The 23,031-nt window shown below is 38.8% G+C and overlaps 1 protein-coding gene across 2 annotated transcripts in view; it reads right to left on the bottom strand.

Moving 5' to 3' along the window:
* Window positions 1-21,091, bottom strand: part of LOC137334229 (ataxin-7) — a 111,331-nt gene extending 90,240 nt beyond the window's left edge. For both annotated transcript variants that reach the window (XM_067998842.1, XM_067998840.1), the window contains exons 1-3: window positions 21,043-21,091; window positions 20,637-20,925; window positions 20,424-20,492 (exon numbers count right to left, since the gene is read on the bottom strand). In XM_067998842.1, coding sequence (XP_067854943.1) covers window positions 20,424-20,492; window positions 20,637-20,892 — 325 coding nt within the window. In that variant the 5' untranslated portion in view covers window positions 20,893-20,925; window positions 21,043-21,091. The remainder of the gene's footprint in view (window positions 1-20,423; window positions 20,493-20,636; window positions 20,926-21,042) is intronic.
* Window positions 21,092-23,031: the final 1,940 nt, after the last annotated feature.

Raw genomic sequence — 23,031 nt, 5'->3', positions numbered from 1 at the left:
AGTATTGAATCCGACATCTCACACTTTTTCAAATATTAATTTTAATCCAATGTTCTCGTTAGCTTTAAAACAGATTCATGGACTACAGGGTCCTGCATATGTAATTTGTTGGACTCTGGAAAAGGATAAGTAATAAATCTTATCAACGTATCATTTTATCTATTCATATACTTACAAGTTTTTTTGGGTAAGATGCTGTGTTTCAGCTTTTTCATACTTAGTAAATCATACTGGACTATGCTAATAGAAACTGCTTGAAAGAGGGAACATTAGAAATAGGAGCAGGAGTAGGCCATCTGGCCCGTCGAGCCTGCTCCGCCATTCAACAAAATCATGGCTGCTCGTCTACCTCAATGCCATTTTCCTGTACCATCCCCATATCCCTTGATGCCTTTAATATCTAGAAATCTATCAATCTCTGTTTTAAATGTACTCAGTGACTGAGCCTCCACAGCCCTCTGGGGTAGAGAATTCTAAAGATTCACCACCCTCAGTCCTAAATGGCCTACCCCTTATTCTGAGACTGTGACCCCTGGTTCTAGATTTCCCAGCCAGGGGAAACATCCTCCTTGCATCTACCATGTCAAGCTCTGTAAGAATTTTGTACGTTTCAATGAGATCACTTCTCATTCTTCTGAGCTCTAGAGAATACAAGCCCAGTCTACTCAATCTCTCCTCATATGACAATCCCGCCCTCCCAGGAATCAGTCTGGAGAACCTTTGTTGCACTCCCTCTATGACAAGTATATCCTTTCTTAGGTAAGGAGACCAAAATTGTACACATTACTCCAGGTGTAGGCTCACCAAGGCCCTATATAATTGCAGTGAGACATCTTTACTCTTGCACTCAAATCCTCTTGTAATAAAAGGCTAACATACCATTTGCCTTCCTAATTGCTTCATGCACTTGCATGTTAGCTTTCAGTGACTCATGTACAAGGACACCCAGATCCCTTTGAACATCAACATTTCCCAATCTCTCACCCTTTAAAAAAGATACTTGGCATTTCTGTTTTTCCTACCAAAGTCGATAACTTCACAATTTTCCACATTATATTCCATCTGCCATGTTCTTGCCCACTCATTTAGCTTGTCTATATCCCCCGAAGCCTCTTTGCGTGCTCCTCACAACTCACATTCCCACCTAGTTTTGTGTCATCAGCAAACTTGGAAATATTACATTTGGTCCCCTCATCCAAATCATTGATATAGATTGTGAATAGCTGGGGCCCAAGCACCGATCCCTGCGGTACCCCACTAGTCACAGTCTGCCAACCTGAAAGTCCCGTTTATTCCTACTTTCTGTACGTTAACCAATTCTCAATCCATGCCAGTATATTACCCCCAATTCCATGTGCTCTAACTTTGTTCACCAACCTCCTGTGTGGAACCTTATAGAAAGCCTTCTGAAAATCCAAATACACCACATCCACTTATCTATTCTACGAGTTACATCCTCAAAGAACTCCAATAGTTTTGTCAAACATGATTTCCCTTTCATAAATCCACATTGCCAAATCCTATTATTATTTTCTGAGTCAGTGTCTTGTTATCACATCCTTTATAATAGATTCTAGCATTTTCCCTACTGCTGACGTCAGGCTAACAAGTCTACAGTTTTCTGTTTTCTCTCTCCCTCCTTGCGCCTCATACCTTCATAATTTCCTTTGTTTAGATTTAAGACCCTAGTTTCGGATTGAACTACAATCACTTTCAAACTTAATGAAGAATTCTATTATATTATGGTCACTCTTCCCTAAGGGCTCCTTTACAACAAGCTGAACAAAAATGTATTTTCCTCTTTTGCAACTGATATCACTGCAAGCTATAAATCCTGTGGGGATGGGGGGGAAGGAGTTTAAATGTAGTTTATTAGTGGGATAAACTAAACTGGAGCCTGGTGGTGAGTTCTTGCACGTTCCCTTCAGGAAAATCTCCCTTGCTTATATGTGATCTCCTTACCTTTACCTTGAGCAGATAGCAGCATCAGGAGATGGCCACAGTTGGCATTTCCTAGTCCTCTATCATCCTCATTATAGACAACCAGAATTCAAGGAAACAATGTGTAAAAGGCATACAGTGCAATATTCAAGGAATTTACAATTAATGGTATAGATGGTGTATCTATATTTAACAATAATTCAGAAAATGTGCATTAATTGCCACGAGTAGATAAAATGGACATACAATTCACTTAGCATAACACTGACTGCAGGTTGCAATGTACAAGACCACCCCTTTTCAGTGACCCACGAACACCATTTATAGAATTTTAGAAACTGACCACCATATTGCATATTTGACATCAGTACAATTCAGAAGGCTGCATGGCACCAAAGCAAACACCTTCGACATAAACTATCAATATTTATCTTGAGTGCTACATGTTATCCCAATTCTGAACAGTTATCCGGAGAACAAAGGTGGATCTATAAAAGGGGCTATTGGGCACCCTTTAAGCAAGCTTTCAACAGTCCTTTATATCAGTGCGCAAACCAATAATCAGCATGTACAATTTACTTCACAAAATATAAAAATGATAGTTTGTTTTTATGTGACTTGACAATCAGTTTACAAATGTGTAAATTGTCTCCAAACTACCATGTCACTCTTGATCTCATCACTTAAAAAGTCACCTAAATGAAGACAAGAAAGGAATTTAGCACCTGATCACATCCTCAAGAGAAGACAAAGTATTTCACAACCAATGATTTACTTTTGACGTTACTTTTTGTTGTTAATTGGGAAAATGTGGCACACAGCAAGGTCTCACAAACAGCAAATGAGACAAATGACCAGTTAATCTATTTATTTTGGCAGAGATGGTTGAAAGAGGACCGGTGACCAGGATACCAGAACTCCCTGCTGTTTCAAATAATACAACAGGATCTTTTACATCCACCTGAACAGCAGACAGGACCAGTGTAATGCCCCATCCAAAAGAAGCCACCTCTAGCAACGCAGCAGCCCCTCAGTACTATGCTAAAGTATTATTACTTGAAACAGCTTGGGAGGGATAATAACCCATAGTTACACAAGGTATCTCAAAGGAAAATTATGAGCTTAGAGATACCACAAGCTGGCTGCATTACACTTTACAAGGTGTGAATTGTTTATGGAAAGCACAGTAGGAAGTCTGAAATGCTGATTGGGTTAAACGGCCATAGATTTCACATTATGTGGCAATAATTATATGTTGTTGGTAAAACTCACCCCTCTGAGGCCATGAGATCAAGTCCCACTCCACAGACTTGAGCCCAAAGTCTTGTCTGACATTTAGTGCAGTGCTGAGGGAGTGTTGCACCGTCATAGGCGCAGTCTTTCAGATAAGACGTTAAAACCGAAGCTCTGTCAGCCCTCTCAGGTAGACATAAACTATCCCATGGCATTATTTCGAAGAGCAGGGGAATTATCCTCGGTGTCCTGGCCAACATTTAACACCTAAAAACAGATTAGCTCATCATTATCACATTGCTGTTTGTGGGATCTTGCTGTGTGCAAATTGGCTGCCGCATTTGCTACACTACAACAGTGACTACATTGGCTGCAAAGCGCTTTGGGACGTCCTGAGGTTGTGAAAAGCACTATATAAATCCAAGTCTGTCTTTCTTTATTGGTTATACCTTTAATACTGATAAGTGACGTACAACCTTTTTGAGATTGGATTTTATTCCTTTCAACTTCAAAGGGGTTTGGATGACTTTCAGTAGAGTCTGCTGACTGAAGAGAGTGCTTCTTAGGTCAGGGTCCAGTGGACTGCCTGATTTTCAGTCAGTGGAAAAATTCTGTTTACAATTGTGTTGGCCAGCAGAGATGTTAGACTAGTTTTGAAATTTCAGCATGTTTCACAGTACAAGTGAGCTTCTGTTTTAAGTCTATGTATGGAAAGGAAGTAAATGGTGCCATTATTATTTTAAGTATCGAGGAGAATAGTGTGACTTACTGTTTTATACCATATATTAATTTACCTCTTTTATTCAGATAAATCATCTGTAGCTTTAAAGCCCACACCTCTATTTGATGATATATAGTCAGTCTGCTTTTCAAAGACCAGAGAATCATGTGGAACACATGATGCATCTTAGTAGCTGCTGTAAGGTGCAAGGATTCTCTGTTACAATCCCTGGGTCTTGCTATTGTTTATCTAGATATTGGGCAAGAAAAGAGAAGCTCTAGATCATATGGAATGTGAAGTCTATATACGGGAGTGGGGGTGACACCGAAGAGAAAATATCTAGTATGAAAACCAAAAACATTACAACTGTGTACAAGATTTTTTTTTTACAGAAAACAATCAGATATTTGAAAAAGGGATCATTTTGTATGCAAATGTCACTTTGTATGACAAATAATTTAATCTAATTTATATTTGATAAGAAAATAATTTTGCAATATATTAATTTATAAGATATGCATTTATATAGGACCTCATCACAATTCCAAGAAACTTTTTTCTTGTGCTTCACGTAAAATTACTTTGAATTACTGTGACTTACGTGGACAAACCATTTTGCACAAAGAAAATATCGCAAAAAGAGCAATAAGATGAATGACCAATATCTGTGATGGCATTAGTTGAAGGAAGAATTTTAGCCAGTAAACTGCGAGAGCTCCCTACTCTTTTTAGAATAATGTCAGTCATGGTATTTTTAAATGTCTACTGAACCATCAGTTCAGGCAGTTGGAACCTCGATTTTAACGTCTGCTCTCAAGGACAGCACTCCCAACAATGGAGCACTTCTTCCATACTGCAGTACAGCATCAGCATATATTAAAATGCTCAAACTGCAGAGTGGGGCTTGAACCCAGAACCTTCCGACTCAGAGGTAAACATACCACCTGGAGAGTCGAGCTGACAAGAGTCAAACATTCCCCTACATAGGTAGTTTCTGATTCAACGAGTCTGCGTAGTATTGAGCAGTACGGAGAGAAAAAACCCGGCCAAATTCAACCTTCAAAAATAGCAAGTATCACAATAAGTAGAGCACAAAGGTACAGAGCATCAGTGACATATAATCAAACTAGCTCAACACTTAGTTACATGAGATTCCCTACGTGGAACAGCTGCCTCGCATTAAGTGATCTGTTGGGATATTTCCTATCATAAAACCTTAAATGTTATCTTCAACAAGACAGCAGAGTATACAAGGCACTTTGAGTGCACCACAGCCCACAGGATTCAATTTGGAAACCTAAAACTCTCCACATAGCAGAAAGCTGCAGAAAAAGTGGCAAATTTGGTTCTAGAAGACAAATAATTGACAAACATGCCAAGCAAATAGGGAATGTAATCTAAAAATGTGTATTTAATTTCAGATAAAACAGTGAACCAGGTGGTTTGGATTGGCTGGCAGTTACCAAATATAGTGGAGTCCTAATACCAGCTCAGAGATCAGCCCATCTAAATTTCTGCAACAGCCCTGCTGTGAATTTGTTTTCAAAATTTTCTCTAACAAGTCAGAAACTTGTCCACCCTGCCTCTAACTCTGGGACCTACAATCACTTCCAAAAGCATCAATTTTTAACAAGGATAAAACTGTCAAGACGCCAGCAACTGCAGTTACTAGAATCTGAGCTAAAGGACAACTCATTTAATATTACCTCTGGGAACATTCTGCAAGAGAAAAATTGATATGAAAAAGTAGTCAATGCATTGAAAGCATCTGCCTACATCAGAAGCAGGTTTCCTACAGTGGAAAATCCATCACGTTTCATAAAGTAATCTATCTTCAGTATCAATGAACTACTCCATCATTCAAATTGTTCCCCGAATGGTCTCTACAAGTACTTGGCCTACAATTGCAATTGCCTCTACCATTATTGTTCATCATGACTCAATCAGCAAGGCCTCTTTTTTTTTTAGGATATCTGAAATCAGGTAGGATTGTCACCAGTTCTGACATTACAAAACTGCAAAACCAGTTGTCAGACAGTATGAAACTACATCAGGGAATGTATAAAAGTGACAATAGTTCAGACATTGATCGTAGATGATGGCAGAATTGCTTGCAGGTGAGAGATTCAAATTTCAGCTACCTGAAAATCCTAGAATATTTTATTACAACTTCCTTGCTATGTTAGAGGCGGGTATATTATTTTCAGGAGTTACCTAAATCCAGTAATGCTAACAGATTGGGAGGAACCTACATAGTTCTCTTAGCAGACATGAATGTTATTTAAAATTCCAGCATTTAAATCTTTAATCCTTTATTTACCCAGACACAAACCTGTACTGAGCTGTTCCAGAATACTCACATCATGACCTTTGCACTCACAAAGGGATTCAGATTCAAAGGTTAAAAGTTTCCTCGTAAAAACCATTTAAAAAGTTACACGTTTTTCTTCCACTGCTCACTTATGTATCAACATTCTAATATAAAAATCTGCCTTGGTTGATGTCTTCCGCTGCCAAAGATGGTGACAAGTGGCAGCAAGGAGGCCTATGGTTGCATGGGTACTACCAAGGGTCACTTTCAGGGCCTACGTAAGGCAGCTATAACAAAATGTACTGCTAAAGAAAACCATAAACAGAGACGAGACTGTCAGAGGTTTTTAAAAAAATTTTAAAATAGTACACGAATGCTGCTTGCGTACATAGAGGGTTTCCGTGGATGACAGCTACCGATCAGGATTTTTTTTTAAAAAAAGATAAATTGCTTCATATGCCTGGGTCTGGGGTTATCTGGGTGGTGGCAGCAGCACTAAATGCCAGAGATGAGAAATCTTAAATGGAAGGGTTAGGGTCTCCTGAAAGTAACAGTACTTTGCCAGGCTGCTTGAAAGGCTATGACAGTTTTTGGCTACAGCAACAGGCAAGAATTTTGTGTAGGGAGTTTGATTGGTTTAAGAAGGTTCCTTTGAATTGGGAAGTGCTCCCGAGATTCCCAATCTGTTTGGGAAGCAGCTCCAGGATCTGTGGCACCTAATAAAAGTAACAAAACTTAGCTCCGCTGTTTTAAAAAAAGGGGTTGAGCTCTCCAACGCATTTTGGTCCTTAGAGAACAGGATTGAGGCTGGCTATGATGCCCATCACACGCTCCACAAAAAGGCTGGAAAAAGCCTACCAAGGCTCACAGGTAAACAGAGGACTACCCACAAAGAGTTACTCTCTTCTGAACGGGAGGAAAGGAGAGAATATCAGCAAATGGAAGAAAAAAAGTGGTTGCACAATAAGTTACAGGTAGTACCATTATACAATACATTTTGCCAAAGTATTTATTGTTAACAGAAACAAGACATTTTAATTTGAGAACACAATTAAATACAGGCACACAAGATTTTAGGAATAATATTTTCAAGTGTGTGAATTTTGTGCTCATTGAGCTGAGGAATTTAACAATTTTCATTTCAGGCATCCACTGCCAGGTAGTGAATCTGGCTGGGTTTCGTGAAGTTTCATTTAAATGAGGCCCTGTCGTTAAGATCGGCAGGACCTCCGTGTCCCCGATGTGGCTGGGTGCGCCGCCTGTTAACCGGCTCATGCACCCCAGCTAAAATCGAGGCCCTGATGGCTAACACACTGTACCAACTAATCTCTAGTTAATATCCCAACTAAGGCTGGGATATTTTAAGGAAGCCTAGATAAAGTGATGTTCCCAGGCAATATTGTATAATAATTTAATTGTAGCTGATTATAATGACTTCTAAAACTAGGAATTTACAGAGTGGTAATCTCCAACACAACGAACTGCAGCAGTGATCAGTCATCCGAACACTTAGAGGTGTCCATCATTTTATTATATAAAATACATATCTACTACAGAGTTCACAAAACTAATTCTATTCAGATTTATTTCTAGTTTCCAGCAGCAGATATATTATGAACATTGGTGGGCTGTAAGCTCCATGTAGCTGGAGTGATGGCATTCATGCTGAATGATTAACAACTGTGCCTTAATCACTGCAGGCTTACAGAGTGATAAATTCAGCAGCTACTGGCAACATACAATGTACGTTGACTTATTTCCTGGTAATCATTTTATAGATCTTCTTGGTATGTACATAAGCATTTCCAAACAATACCTGTACCAAATCTGCAACACTACTAATTCTTTCTATTTATACTGAGGAAATCTCCCTAATTATTAGTGGTACAGTCCACGAATTCAGAATACTTATTATTTCTGGTTGCTACACTACTTGCATCAACAGGGAACTTGAAATCAGTGTAAACAATCAGGGGCCGAGGACACCACCGAATTTATGCCATATTAAGTCCCTCATATGCATGAAAATGAAAGTTTGAAGCCATCAAATACACACATTAGGTAGGCACAGCATGTTTCAGAAAATGCGATCGTGAAAGTTCTCAAATTTTAATGCAAATTATTCTGATGCCATAAAGATGTATTAAAAAATACATTAGGTCTCAGGTGAGGAGAGAGAAAAAAAAACATAAAACATGAGAAATATGACTGAGTCCTGTCATGCCTAACATTTTGGGCATGTATCTATAGCCTGTTCAGGACTGGCGTAAATTCGGGAAATTTACGTAAGCTGCACTTTTGCATGGAGGCAGAGCTATGTTAATATGCAGAGGATTTCGGCATAAAATAGAGGAACTTTTGACGTAGTGTAAAAACGGGTGCAAGTCACTTACATCCAAATTTCCTCAATCTTTTGCACCAAAAATTGGCATTACTCTGTACTTACAACACTTCGGAACAAGTTTTCAAAAGATTCCCCAGCAGCCTACCTGAACAGGTTCAGCAGGGCTTTCAAGAACAAAAAAGGTACTTTTTTTATACAAATAGAAAAACAGAACTTGGTTAAAACCCCTTCTGGTGATGCCTCTTATCCTTCGTGGTGCCTTTGATTGGCTAGTCCCAGAATCTGCTCATTGCTGTTTTAAAGTGCAACATAATGGTGGATGGAATGCTGCTACGGACAAATCTTTCTGAAAAATGGCACATTGCAGTTGACTAGATATTCAGAAAAAAAGTGCAAATTCAAAAGCGAATTTCTTCAGAATTAAATGTTTTTAATTGTGAGATCTTTGCAAAATAACCTTATTTGTTGAATCAGCATCTAGTTTACTTCACTGTTACCAGACCATTCTTACACAGCTCAGACCGGACAAACTTTTAGAATCCATTACTGCCCTAACAAATTCCAATTACTGCCCTAACAAATTCCTCCCAATCATGAGTAAAGTGATGAAAGGAGTTAGACAGTACCATCAAGCAACACCTATTCACCAATAAACTGCTCGCCGATGTTCAGTTTGGATTCTGCCAGAATAATTTGGCTCCACATCTTGATGCAACCTTGACCCAGACATGGATGCGGGAACTGAATACTAGAGAATTGGCGAGATCAGATGCCCTTAATGGACAGCGTTTGATCGAGTATGGCACCAGTGACCTAGCAAAACTGGAGTCAAGGGCAAAACCCTCTAGTGACTGGAGTCATACCCGACACAAAGGAAGATGGTTGTGGTTGTTGGAGACCAATCAGCTCAGCCCCAGGACATCGCTGCAGGAGCGTTTAAGGGAAATCTCCTTGATCCAACCCATCTTTAGCTGCTTCAGCAATGACTTTCCCTCCATCACAAGGTCAGGAATGGGGCTATTTGCTGAAGATTCTACAGTGATCAGCTCTTCTCAACTCTTTCGATAACAAAAGTAGCCCATGCCAGTGCACAACATCCACACTTGTGCTGAGAAGTGGCAGGTAACATTCACACTATATAAGTTCCAGATAATGACCACCTCAAATAATAAAAGGCCCAACCACCTCCCCCTGACTTTCAACAGCACCATAGCTGAGTCCCCAACCGTCATCATCCTGGGGGGGGGGGGGGGGGGGGGGGAGATCATCATTGATCACCATCACCTCCAAGTCACACATCATAGTGACTTGGACATATACTGCCATTACTTAATCATCAGTGGAGCCAAATCCCTAACCAACAACATTGTGAACAACTTGCAACATTCATCGAATATATTTACAGGTAAAGAATGAAGTATTGGAGATCTACCAACTTAGCAAGACAAATTTACTAAAAATGAGAGGATATGTCACAGCAAACAGTACAAGTCTCCACAAATGAGGCTGATCAATTAACACAAGATGTGGAGATATTTGTCTTTGTGCACTACTGCCCATAGCATTCTAATTACAGCACATTTTGAAAGATGTGCGCGTAATAATTAAACGTACCAAAAAGTAGCTTTCGCTGATTCGCTTCAGTTAGAAAAACCCACCACTTCCATCCTTACTTTAAAGTCAGCATACTAAATACCACATCTAGAAGATATCCATACCTTCCATGGTTTTTGTATAACTAAGCACTCACTAGTATGGACTTTTCAAACATTTAATACACTTCTGGGGAAACCAAGCATTTTGATAAAGGGTTATTTTTCACCAATAAAATTCATTATTTCAAAATCTATCTAAACTGTAGATTAAATTGAAGGATAAATATGAACTTTTAAAAAAAACATTTTTGAACTGCTATTTAATAACTCAATTGCCAGAAATGTTTAATACCCAAGTTCTAGCATTCAATAAACATCACACTTGCAAATTGCAGCATTTAATCAATATATTAAAGCCATCTATATTAGAAAACACAACTAAAAAAAGGAGGCTATCACTGTTATTATATTTTAGAGATTAAATATGTAACTATGTTCAAAAAGCAGAGATTTAAAATTTGCTGACATTTAAGTCATTGCGATGCAAAATGGTAATAACAACTTATGTGATTATGTAAATTGGGCATGTTCGCACTGGAAAGTGAAGGTTCAGAAGCGATATGATTGCTGTTTTTAGGATTCTAAAAAGGGGCCAGATAATATGGACCATAACAAGCTATTTCACCTTACCCTGAGCGGTAGAACCAGAGGACATGGCCTGTGCTTTTGGCGGGGGTGGGGGGGGGGGGGGACGGGCGTAAATTCAAAACTTCTGCGGAAACAATATTTCAGTGAACGAGTGGTCAATCTATGGAACAGACTCCCTAGGGAGACGATGGAAGCAGTTAGTACTGATGCATTCAAATGCAAATTATATAGACCTCTTTCACAAAATATCATTTCGGGATACAGCTTGGGAGGTGACTTTAGACTATGGTTCCCAAAGCTCTCCACCACTGGAGTTTTCTCACATTATATCTGGGTTGTCGACTAATTGATCGAGATTGATTGCTATAATTAATCAACAACTCCATTATCATTGTATCACATGACTACCGGGATGGTAGAAGGCAAACTAGATGGACCTTGTCTTTTTTCGTCCAGCAATTCCTATGAATGTAGCTTAGTGACAATAAATCATTTGCTTTTGTAGAATCAGGAAAAAAGAATCAGATCTTGTAACCCAGAGAAAAAAAAATCAGATTACATAGCCCCAATTCAGTGTGTGGTTGACTTATAAACATACTTTCTAAAATGTGGCATTATTGGTTGAACATACTGTGGCATGCAATGACGAGATGCAAGTGCACACCGGCAATTCCCTATACAGTAAATTCCCAGTCTTAACAGAGAAGCATTTCCCCAGCCAGAGAGAAATTTGCTGGGGTAAGCGGGGAGGGGGAGAAAGAGGGGAACAGAAAGACTGTCAATAAGACATTTTGTCTCAGTCACCCTTGGCAAGTGCAACAGAAATCCTGGTGCTGTCCATTTGTCTGGCCACTGAGCCGAGGAGCGACATGGTATGGTGTACCAGAATCGGCCAGAAAACAGATTTGGACTACAAATTTTGTAGGTAAAAGTGAATGCAGAACATGAATACTAAGCCTCCCAAATAATTTTAACAACCAAAAACATGACTGATTACTTGTGTTTACTGAATCACAAAGTAACTTATACTATTGTTATGGTATCCATGAAAATAACAATAGTATAAAAATAGTATCTGTGGAATAAATAAGCATCATTTGTGCAATAAATAAGCTTTTAGAAAGTATGTTTATAAGTTAATTAAACTAATGCCAATCCATGGTGAAGCCACTTTAGATCCCATTTTATCTCCATTCCAAATACTGGGTGTAATGATGGAACTGTATAAAACGCTGGTAAGGCCACAGCTGGAGTATTGTGCGCAGTTCTGGACATCACATTACGGGAAGGACGTAATTGCTCTGGAGAGAGTGCAGAAAAGATTAACAAGAATGTTGCCAGGGCTTGAAAATTACAGCTACAAGGAGAGATTGGATAAGCTGGGGTTGTTTTCCTTGGAGCAGGAGGCTGAGGGGAGACTTGATTGAGGTGTACAAAATTATGAAGTGTCTAGATAGAGTAGACAGGAAGTACCTGTTTCCCCTAGTGGAGAGTTCAAGAACTAGAGGACATAGATTTAAGCTGATTGGCGGGAGGATTAGAGGGGACATGTGGAAAAACTTTTTTTTAACCCAGAGGATGATGGGTGTATGGAATTCGCTGCCTGAATTGGTGGTAGAGGCAGGGACCCTCAACTCTTTTAAAAAAAGTACCTGGACCTGCACCTACACCTAAAATGCTGTAAGCTGCAGGACTACGGACCGGGTGCTGGAAGGTGGGATTAGAATAGGCACCTGGTTGTTCTTCGAGCCGGCGCAGACACAATGGGCCGAATGGCCCCCTTCTGTGCTGTATCTTTTCTATGGTTCTATCCCCAGTCTAAAACTTCAATAACAAGAAGTTTCTCTATGGCTTTTTATAATTCCCAAAATACGTAGGTTATCTGAAATCATTTTAGATTAGTAAAAGTTCTTAAGGATAAGAATTAATGATATTTTTAGCCAATGCTTCTTTATGGGATAATATTTGAGCTCATCTGAAGGTTGGCAGTTCTAATATTCAGGTAGTTTGCCTGAATTTTCTAAACAAAAACATGCTTCTGTCATCACAGGAAACACATAATTGGCCTTATCATAAATAATCAATTATGCATGAATCAGAATTACTCAAGTATCTGACTAAATTGATCTTATTGTTCTTTTTTCATTACATATATTTTATGAAGGCCACACTTTTGAAAATATTGCCCCTTTCTGGAAGAAACCAACTGTGTAGCCTGCAATGTACATGTATGACTAGAGATAAATAAGGATCCCGAAAAATCAAAAATGATACAAGAAATATAAATGAAATTCAGATACATTATAATTAAAGTCAAACCTTTACTGTTCTGCTGTATCATTTTCAACAGCTTTTCCTTTCATGAAATTGCAATAATCTCAGTGACCCACAAAAACTCTCTCGATCCTTGAAACTCCAAGCAGCAATATTGCACTAGGGAAAAAACGTCAGCAACACTTTAAATGTCCAACAAGGGCACTTCTTTCACAATATATCCTGGCTGTTGTTGTCCTTTCAGTCTCATACCAGAAAAACTGCTACTGGAAAAAAAAGCCAGAAGATTACAGTAGTCTGTTAATGTGGCACTGGCTCAGGGAAAGTATTCCCTACAGAAAAGAGAAAAGCAACTTCATACAACCATAAAAAAGTTTTAATGAAATATATACACAGCAATGATGAATTACAAGCACACAGTGGTACCTTGATTATCAACCAGAAAAGAAGTGCACTCGCCTCCTTCAGCGAATAATGGAAATTGACAGATATTTGAGCATCTCCACATCCCCATACTTCATCTGACGTAATGAACTTTTAGCTACTGATTCCAGCAAGTACAAAACTAACCCTGACTCCCACTAAAATTGCTATGGATGATCGAGAAATTATACATCCTGCAAGTTATGTGAAATGCCCATTATTCAAACTTCCACTCTCCCAACACCACTGCCAATATCATACAGCCATTAAGGATTGGAGTGTTGAACCCAAGTTTTACCCTCCCATCTTAGAAATTATAGAACAGATGGAGGCCAATTGGCCCATCATGTCTGTGCCTCCTACTCTAATCACATTAGCCAGTATCCTGTTATACTCTTCCCATTGAAATACTTATCAGTTCCTTTTTAAATAATGTTATAATCTATGTCTTAATAGCCACATATGGCAAAGCATTCCATGTTCTAGCCACCATCTATGTGACAAAAATTCGATGTTTAAAACCGCTTGGACACACACACACACACACACCAGACTCTTACCACTTTCCGTATACTTCCTTTCACTGTTCTCTTCCCCAAAATGTATTGCTTCACATTTCTCTGCATTGAACTGCATCTGTTACTTATCTGGCCACGTCCCCCTGCATTCTTCCTTGCATTTTGCCATGCCCCTAATTTGGTAGTACAATCTTCAGTATCAATTCTAGTGTCCAAATCATTTATTTAGGACATAAACAGGACTCAGCACAGTTCCCTGAAGCACACCACTACTCACAACCTGCCAATTTAAAAAACGTCCATTTACCCCTACTCTACTTTTTCCCCAGCCAACTCACTAATCATGCAGCTACATTCCCTTGAATACCATGTACCTCAACCTTCAAAGTCACTTACATAACACTTGATCAATCTCTTCTGAAAATACATATATACACAACAGTAACAACATTCATCTATAAACTCTGACCCACCTTTTTTACAAATCCATGCTGAATATCCCTAATTAGCACATGACTTTCTAAGTGCTCACTTATTTCATCCCTTTCTAATTTCATATCTTCTGTACTGACAGCTACCCAATCCTATACTAAAAATACCCAATTATAGCTTCCATTTATTTCTGAACCAAGCATATTACATATTTTAACTCAACAGATTTGTACCGAAGCAATAACTTCAAACTGAAACAAGTTCTTGTCATGCATCAGCCACAGACATTCCTCCCTCCCTGATACCCTAGCTTCAAAACAACAGATAATAGGATGGCTTTACTAGCCCTGAATGTTGTAGACTCAAGTAAGCCTGACCTCAACAGTACAATAGTATTTACTAAGTGTTGCTTTAGAATCAGAACGTTACAGCACAGGAACAGGCAATTTGTCTCGAAGTCTATGGAAGTGTTTTTCTCCATAAGCTGCCCAGTTTAATCCAACTTTCTTGCTTGTTCCCTTTTTTTTTAAATTAAAATTTGCCAAAAAACATCACACACTCATTATTTGGGCATTACCATTTCTGTCATGGTTCTACGTGGCACCTCAAAAGGAATTCTCATTATTAAATGACTAGACGGAGCTTCAGAGATTTTACACCCCAGGACGGAACCAACATTATAGCCTCCCTGTCTATGTAATAGATACATGCATGAATTTTGATTAAATATACATTATAATTTTTTTAGTTAATAAGGTCATAAAACGTTCAACATCAGCCTGCAAAGTCCAGCCTCGACTCCCACTTCACAACAATCCTGACATCGGGCCTCCGGAACCCTCCATTGCCCCTTTTACCATATCTTCTCTACTGTGGATTTTCCCTCACTCACATATTGCTACTCCATAGATTATTTTTTAAACTTCTTTCCCCCCTCCTCAATTTTTAAAATATGTCACTCACCAACATCAACTCCCACTTCACAACAGTTCTGATATCACACCTGAAAAAAGATCCTGTTGCCTTTTACCCACAGATATATTCCCCTCCTCACACTACTTCTCTAGGTCGGGCCTCCAAGGCCCCCTCATCTTCCTGTTTGGCCTCTCGTCTTTCTCCAGCGACAAATATCTATTAATCATATTTAACATTTATAGTTTTTTTAAAAATTGAATCATGTCTATATTTAAATTCAAACATTTAATCTTTAATATATACTTTTACACATCAATTCATAAATGTACATTAAATATACATTCACATTAAACCAATTATAAATTTTAAAATTGGAATTATGATTTCAATTTCATTTGTTTATTCTACATAACATCTTGCAATATTTCTATAATTTTACAATGTTCCTCAAAAGAGGACATTAGCATTTAAAATTGAGGCGCAACAAATGAGCATCGCGGCAATTAGTACCACATTAGCATCTCACAGGATCCAATGCAGTGGATTGCAACATCGTCAACAGCTCCATCAGGTACATGATGTTTATTCTTTCCTTCAAAAGTACTTAATTGGCTGTCAAGCGCTTTGGGACGTCCCGAGGTCATGAAAGACGCTATGTATATGCAATTTCTTTCTTTCTTTCCAACTCACCATGGTCAATGCCATGGGAGATTGACTAGTACCCTTTAATAATCCTCTTTTTCAAGCAAGTAGCTAATTCCATTTTAAAAATAACTTGCATTATATAGCGCTTTCATGACCTCAGGACATCCCGAAGTGTTTTATAGCTAATTAAGTACTTTTTGAAGTGTAGTCACTGTTGTAATGTAGGGAAACAAACATTACAATTATTATGGACTCTACTTCAACAAAGATGTCTGACAAATATTCTACATTCTAACCACCCATGTAAAGAAACTGTTTATAACCTCCAATTCTTTTTGCGATCATCTTGAATTTGGGCCCTCTCCTTATTGTAAAAAAACACTACTGAACTTTGAGCCCTTCATAATTCTGAAAGCATCTATTAAGTCATCTCTTAATCTGCTCAGCTCTAGTTAAAAAAAAAACTTCTCAAGCCTCCCTTCATAACTAATGAACTAGTGAATCTTCTTAATACCTTTTCCATTGCTTCTCTATCCTTCCTGTAATGGGATGCTCTTATTGCCATTGATAACACCAACAACAGTCTCTCGGACTTTGTTATTTATGTATTTAATTCTTTCAATAATAGGATCTTTAATTCCCAATCAGGACCAATGAACATGAGACAGTAGTTTTGTATTTCAGTTAAGTTCAATGAATGATCGATTACATTTTGCTAAGTTGAAAAATGTAGTTAATATAGTCGATCGATCTCTTGCTTCTCAAAGTCCTGTTCAGGCGTAAAACAGGAAGCAATCATTTTCGGTGTAAAATACACCATTTTAGTCACCTCTAACCAGGTGATTTTACTTTTTCCACAATGAATCACAGAGAGGGCAATACATGTTGAGACAAAGCATGTAAAAATAAAGGCCTTGAAATAGTTAAATGGGATATCAGATATGAACACAATGTGTTAATCTGAAATTCCTCTCCCCCCAATTTAATGAATGTGCTAACTTATTTAAGCTGTTAGTTAATGCCTGTTCAAAAATAAAGAGAAAACTCAGACAAACTTGTTAAGCATTTGTACCGGTTATCCCACAAAGTACTTTCAAGGCCACAGTTTTTCTTTACGTTATGAGGCAGAAATTTAAATGAAGCAAAATGCTTGCATTTGCACAATGTTCTCTCCCGAAAGTTGTGGAGCAGCAGGGTTAGTATAGGGTGCAGAAAAAAAAAGTTTGAGACAAATATAAATTCAGAAAAAAGATAGATTGTGAAATTTTGCAAAAGAACAGTTCTCACAATTTCCATCTCCAGAGTCGCCCCCCCCAAAACCAAATCTGGAGTCTTGGAGTACATTTTAAACTTTAAATGCCAGGCAAAAAACTGGCGGCAGTGGATCGGCCATCCGTTATACACCCTGTCCAATTTTCCTTTCCGTTGACTTTAATGGGAAGGAAAATCCGACAAGTTGTGTAACAGGCGGCCGATCTGCTACGACTAGTTTCCCTCCCGGCGGTGAAAGTTAAAATCTATCCCTTGGTGTTTTTATTTGTATCTAGTGTGCACAGATCTACCAAAATCTTAGTGTTCATATATCATATATAAGTCAGTTATAAAGCTGTAAAACAATTGAAGTTCAGTATATACAATGTGTTTGGTTTCCTCATCAGTAAATCGCACTGAATTATGGTACAACTGACAATTCTTTCCCTTGGATAAGATTAATGTAACTTTCTCTATCCAGCCACTATGTTGGCTATACCAAAATATGCATCTGTACAATATTACTTAATGCTGAATGTAAAGTAACAGTGACAATTTCAATGTATGCAACCATACAATATAGGCGGGGTAGATAATATAACATTAATCTTATGAAAGTGACAGTTTCCTGATTTCAGTTTTTCAGTGTCATTTACTAACAAGGAATGCAACCACATGGGGAATTTGGGAAAATTCAGAAAACATCAAATAGCATTCCCAATCAGAACACAAATAATAAGGTTACTGTGTTTAATGACCATCCACAATTATTAGATATGTATCTCTTACTAATCCAGCTCGAGTCAGGCTCTAGTGTCCACCAATGAGTATACTCAATCAGCAGAGACACTTTCTGTTTTTGCACTTTTTAAAAAAAAATGCATCAAAGGTTGATCTGCTCATATCCATGATGTCATCAGGACAATCTTTAAACTTGCAGTTCTTAATTGGCTGGAAGGAGGAGTAACTTTGAAGTCAGTGAATTGAGCCATATTTTGATACTTGCTCCCATCTCCAAAATGGTTGGAAGAAGCCAGGAAGAGGACAAAAAGGGATTAAAAAATTAAGGGTTTTTTTGAAGTTAGAAAATTGGTTACAGATATCTTAGATAGGAAAAAAGGACAACTAAATAATGACAGATTAGCAGGAAGACAAGCTGAAATGTTTTTAATGTTTTATTTCATTTTTGTTTAAGTGCTTTGTTTCTGTAGTCTATTTGTATTACAGTAATAAAGCAACATCTGACATTTTTCATAGATATTTGTTCTGCATCATAGTGCATAAACTAAAACATTAACCAGTCCAGGTAGATGTCATTTCCCTGGACCTGCTAACAATTGAGGGGTTAAATGCATTTGCCAGCATAGAGTGGCCCACTGCATAACACTCCACTAATTTAACTCCAAGACTCAGTCATATCCTAGAGCATATGCAGTTATCAACATGAATGCTAACAAAACACTAAAGATTCTCCCAATATACAATGACATTTTAACCAAATGATTGACTTTTTAAAATTTAACTGCTCATCATTTATTAAATTTCATAATGACATTCTAGCCTGGGAAAACCACTTGTACTACTAGTAACATCTCACATCTATGCACTCAATATTCTTTAAGGGGTGGTGTTCCTATGGTAAAATGCCTTGTAAGGCCCATTAAACATGTTCCATTCTATACAAGAGTGTGCAATGAGATGATTACCAACAGCATCTGGTTCTACAGATTTAATAAAATTTAAGTTTTAAATAAAACACTAGAAAAAAAGTTTGCATTGCAGAACAATTCCAGAACCTGATGAATGTTGGTAATGAGGAATGGAATACTATTTGCACTCGGTATCAGCAAACGCTCATGGATCAGGTACACAGAGCTCATTCTGAACTACCCAAAAACATACTTCAATCTTAACTCAAGAGCAAACCTATTGGACGAATGCAACTTTTCCAATTCCCACACCAACAACAACAATGTGGCCTCTATGAAAGCCAAATTAGTGTTGAATTATGGACAGTTTTGTGCCATGATCTCATACTCATTGTCCAAATTCATTTTATTTAAAACCCTTACAGCCAGCAGAGGAATCTTGTATCATCCTGGATGGATTCAAACCTAAATCCCAAACAGTAAAACAAAAGTTGAAATATAACTATGGCCATATAGTAACAAGGGCCAAAAACACATCCGTCGGCAGCACATTTCCACTGAATTGAAAGAAGATGATATAATGGTGCGTCAGCCTGTTCTAAAACTTCAGATTTTAATTTAGAACAAGGAATAGAAGTGGAGACTTTTGTCCAATTTCTCTCACTTCTAATTTAAAATGGCTGAAGTTTAATTCAACCCCAGCACTTTATCTGTGGCCCATACACAGATTGGACAATGTCAAAACTATAGCATATGATTTAAGATGTAAAACATAGAAGATAAAGCAGGCAAACTCAAGTCACAATTTTACCCACTGTTCATTCCCACCAGTTACAAATCATCAAGAGATGGTTACCTAAGTAATTGAGATTTTAAAATTTGCTTACATGGTACAATTTAAGCTTGATAGAAATGTTATAAATGTTACAGTTTTATCTGAAGTTTAAATCAGACTAAATACTCCACATGCCATTATAAAACAACCTGGAGTAATAACTTAGTAACAGGGTATTACTCATCCTCAATAGTTTGACATAAATGGAACCAAGAGTGGCTAACCTTACCCTCTTGAAGCAGTTTAATTTTGTGATATGCTTCTGTAGAATCACCAAAACACAGCAGAATGCCCAATTACAGTGGATTATTATTGCAGATTTAAAGTTTCAATTGCTCTAAAATACTATCTAGAACCACTCCCTCATTACCTGACAAACAAGATAGCAATTGAACCTTCGCACATAGATCAGGGAAAGCAACTTTTCAAAAATAAGACTAGAAACTCATTACTTGGGGGAGGAGGGGAAATGGGAACTTTGAGCGTTTTTTGGTCAACCTAGCTACCACAAACATTTGGACAAACCATGAGTTCAGAATGCATCCATGTAGCAGGCCCCCCTTTTAGTCTAGTTTCTAGTGCCTGCGAAACAGAGTCGCCAGCCCGCCAGTGTGCGGTAAAGAGCCTGTTACAACAGAGACAGACAGACAGGAGCAAAAACACAGCAAAGTTTGAAGCCGCCACTCACCTTCCCGACTCAGCCGCATGACCTCACGGTTTTTCCCGCACTCCTTAAAAGTTTCTTCCAATTCGGTGCCTGTGTAACAATTGGATACATCAGTCGGTCAGTCACATAGTTACACTTGCCTGCCTGCGCCAAGTAGGCGCACAAACATCTCAGCCCCGCTCGGCACACGCCGCAAAAAGTGTTTTTTAAGGTTAAAGAGCGCTTTGGGCTCACCGTCCGCCCCTTGGTGTTTGGCGGCATCGATCCAGTGGGTCCAGGGCTGTCCCACCAGCGCCTCCGGACTGGGTAGTCTCCGCTCCACAGTCGCCATTGCTGATCCTTCTTGCTGCCTGGCCGCTCTTCGGGCCGCGCTGACGTCAGCCTCGGCCGTTTCCGCCATCTTTTCGCTACATTGTGGAAGGAGTTTCCTTTCCTTTAAGGAGGAGGCGCCACCACCGCTGCTGCTGCTGCTGCTGGGACCCAGCAACATTGTGGCAAGTGTCTACCCCGGTGCAACTCCACACTTTTTTTAAAAAAAAACACACCGCAAGTTAATATGCTAACAAAATACATAACGTTTGCATCTGCATTCCCTCTCTGACCAGCCGCTCACACCAGGATATAATTGCAAATCTGTTACCTGCTTTTCAGCGATCAAAAATAAGGTTAGCGGTTGCAAACTCAATGCTTTCTGGCCATTTAAGTGCTTAGTACAGCTGTATTAATCTATATATTTAAATCTAAGATAAGTGGTTACGATTATTCCCAGGGTAGTTTATTTTAGATGCTCACTTATGTAAAATAACTTTTTTTTAAAAAAAGGCACAAAAGTCCTACAACTTAAAGAGTGGTTACGCGCCTTTCAGTGTGTGTTAAATGGCCGAAAGCCTACTCCCTCCGCCCATATTAACCGTGTAGTGTATCTGTACTTGGGGGCAGGTGGCCGCTTATTTTGCACAATCACAACACTGCTGCACTTCCTTAAGCGCGGACGTCAATCTCCAGTCACCTACGCTGCACTCGCGCGTCACTGTCGGAGCTCCAGCCCAGAGCAGGAACGCTCCAAACTCCAAAAGACTCCATCAGCAAAACAAACAGCTGGAGGGCTTGAAACTTGCAATGGGTAAGTCAGCTTGAAAATGTTAACACACATCTCCATTTAATGATTAGTAATGCAGCTTCCCTCCATAATAAAACAATTACTGCATTATCCAGGTAAAGTGGATAAATCCATTTAGTATTAAAATATCACTTCTGCTGTTCCTTAATACAACTAAAATATTTTGTTTCCCATTCAAACGTTTTACAATATCCATGTATTGCGTAAACATAAATCAGTTACAAAAAGTTAATTATTGACATCCTTTTGTTTATTTCTGTCTCGATGTGTATATTTTTGTTCATACAAACGGTGTATCTAAAAATCACTGACTAACAGGATTGAGTGGGATAGCGTGAGAGAATCTCTAAGTATACAATACATAGCTAAAACTGCATAGTCTGGGTTAGGGACTTTTATCTACCGACATTAGCTCAAGTCCTCAAACCAGCTCCCCCATTGGGGCATCAGCATTATATATTAGACAGGAATAAAACAAAATAATCTTAAAGTTAATAATTATTTGAAAGGGATGCTCTTAACAGGAATATTTCACACAAGGCCCTTATCCCCGAGTATTTACCTGAAAAATACGTCCATCTAAAAAAATGATTGACTCAGACTCATAAGTGCTTGGAAGGTACAGCCCTAATTTGGGGGGCCAAAAAAGATGTAGTACGTTGTTTTCTTTTAAATTCACTTTTGTTTTTTTAAATATAGTGTGTTCTTTTCAGGCAAGACATTGAGAAAGAGGCCAAGGTAGGGCCTTGTCGTGGAATATTCCTTTATGAATTTGCTGAGTATGCAATGGAAAGCAAAAAGGTCATTCTCATGTAATCATCTGGCAATTTTGACAATATTCCCTGCAGATTGAAACGGGTCTTATGTAATTTAAATCTGATTCTGTTTCTTAGTCCTGGGATTGACGAGAAGATTCAAAGTTGGAGACCTATTTTGCATTTGACAGTGTAGGTACTAATCTGATAAAATAAGGAGAGATGAGAGTTAATTACATACTACTAGGTTTGCTTGAAAGAAAAACATTTTGATTTACACCTCCTGTGTTGTGTAAGAGAATAAAAGATGGACAGGGGTGCATTATCTGATACTTCCTTCAGGTAGTACACAAGCAAATATAATAATACCATGGGACTTTGGTCCTGCTGCTTCCACCATATGCCATAACCACTGGCTTAGCTGGCATACAATGGTAATAAAATTTACATGGTAAATATTCTGTATTACCAGTGGATCTCCTGTGGGTGGAAAAGGGTGAGGAGAGGGGGACAACAGGAAAACGAGCACTCCCCTCTCTATTCACCGGAGGCCCTTGACCCAAAACTGCACAGTGCCCTCCCCCTTCCCCTCCTGTCCTCTCCTTTTCCCTTCCCCCTCATCCCCTCCTCTCCTCCCCTTCTCTCCTCTTCATCTCTCCCTCTCTGCCCATCTCCTCTCACTGTTTCTCTCCCCCCCCCCCCTCCCCCCCCCATCAATCCTTTTCCCCCACCTATCTCCTCCCCACCCTCTCCT

The sequence above is a fragment of the Heptranchias perlo genome, chromosome 17, assembly GCF_035084215.1.
Source record: "Heptranchias perlo isolate sHepPer1 chromosome 17, sHepPer1.hap1, whole genome shotgun sequence".
NCBI lineage: Eukaryota > Metazoa > Chordata > Chondrichthyes > Hexanchiformes > Hexanchidae > Heptranchias > Heptranchias perlo.
Note: the sequence above shows the minus strand (reverse complement) of the source record. Positions and strands in the feature narration are given on the sequence as shown.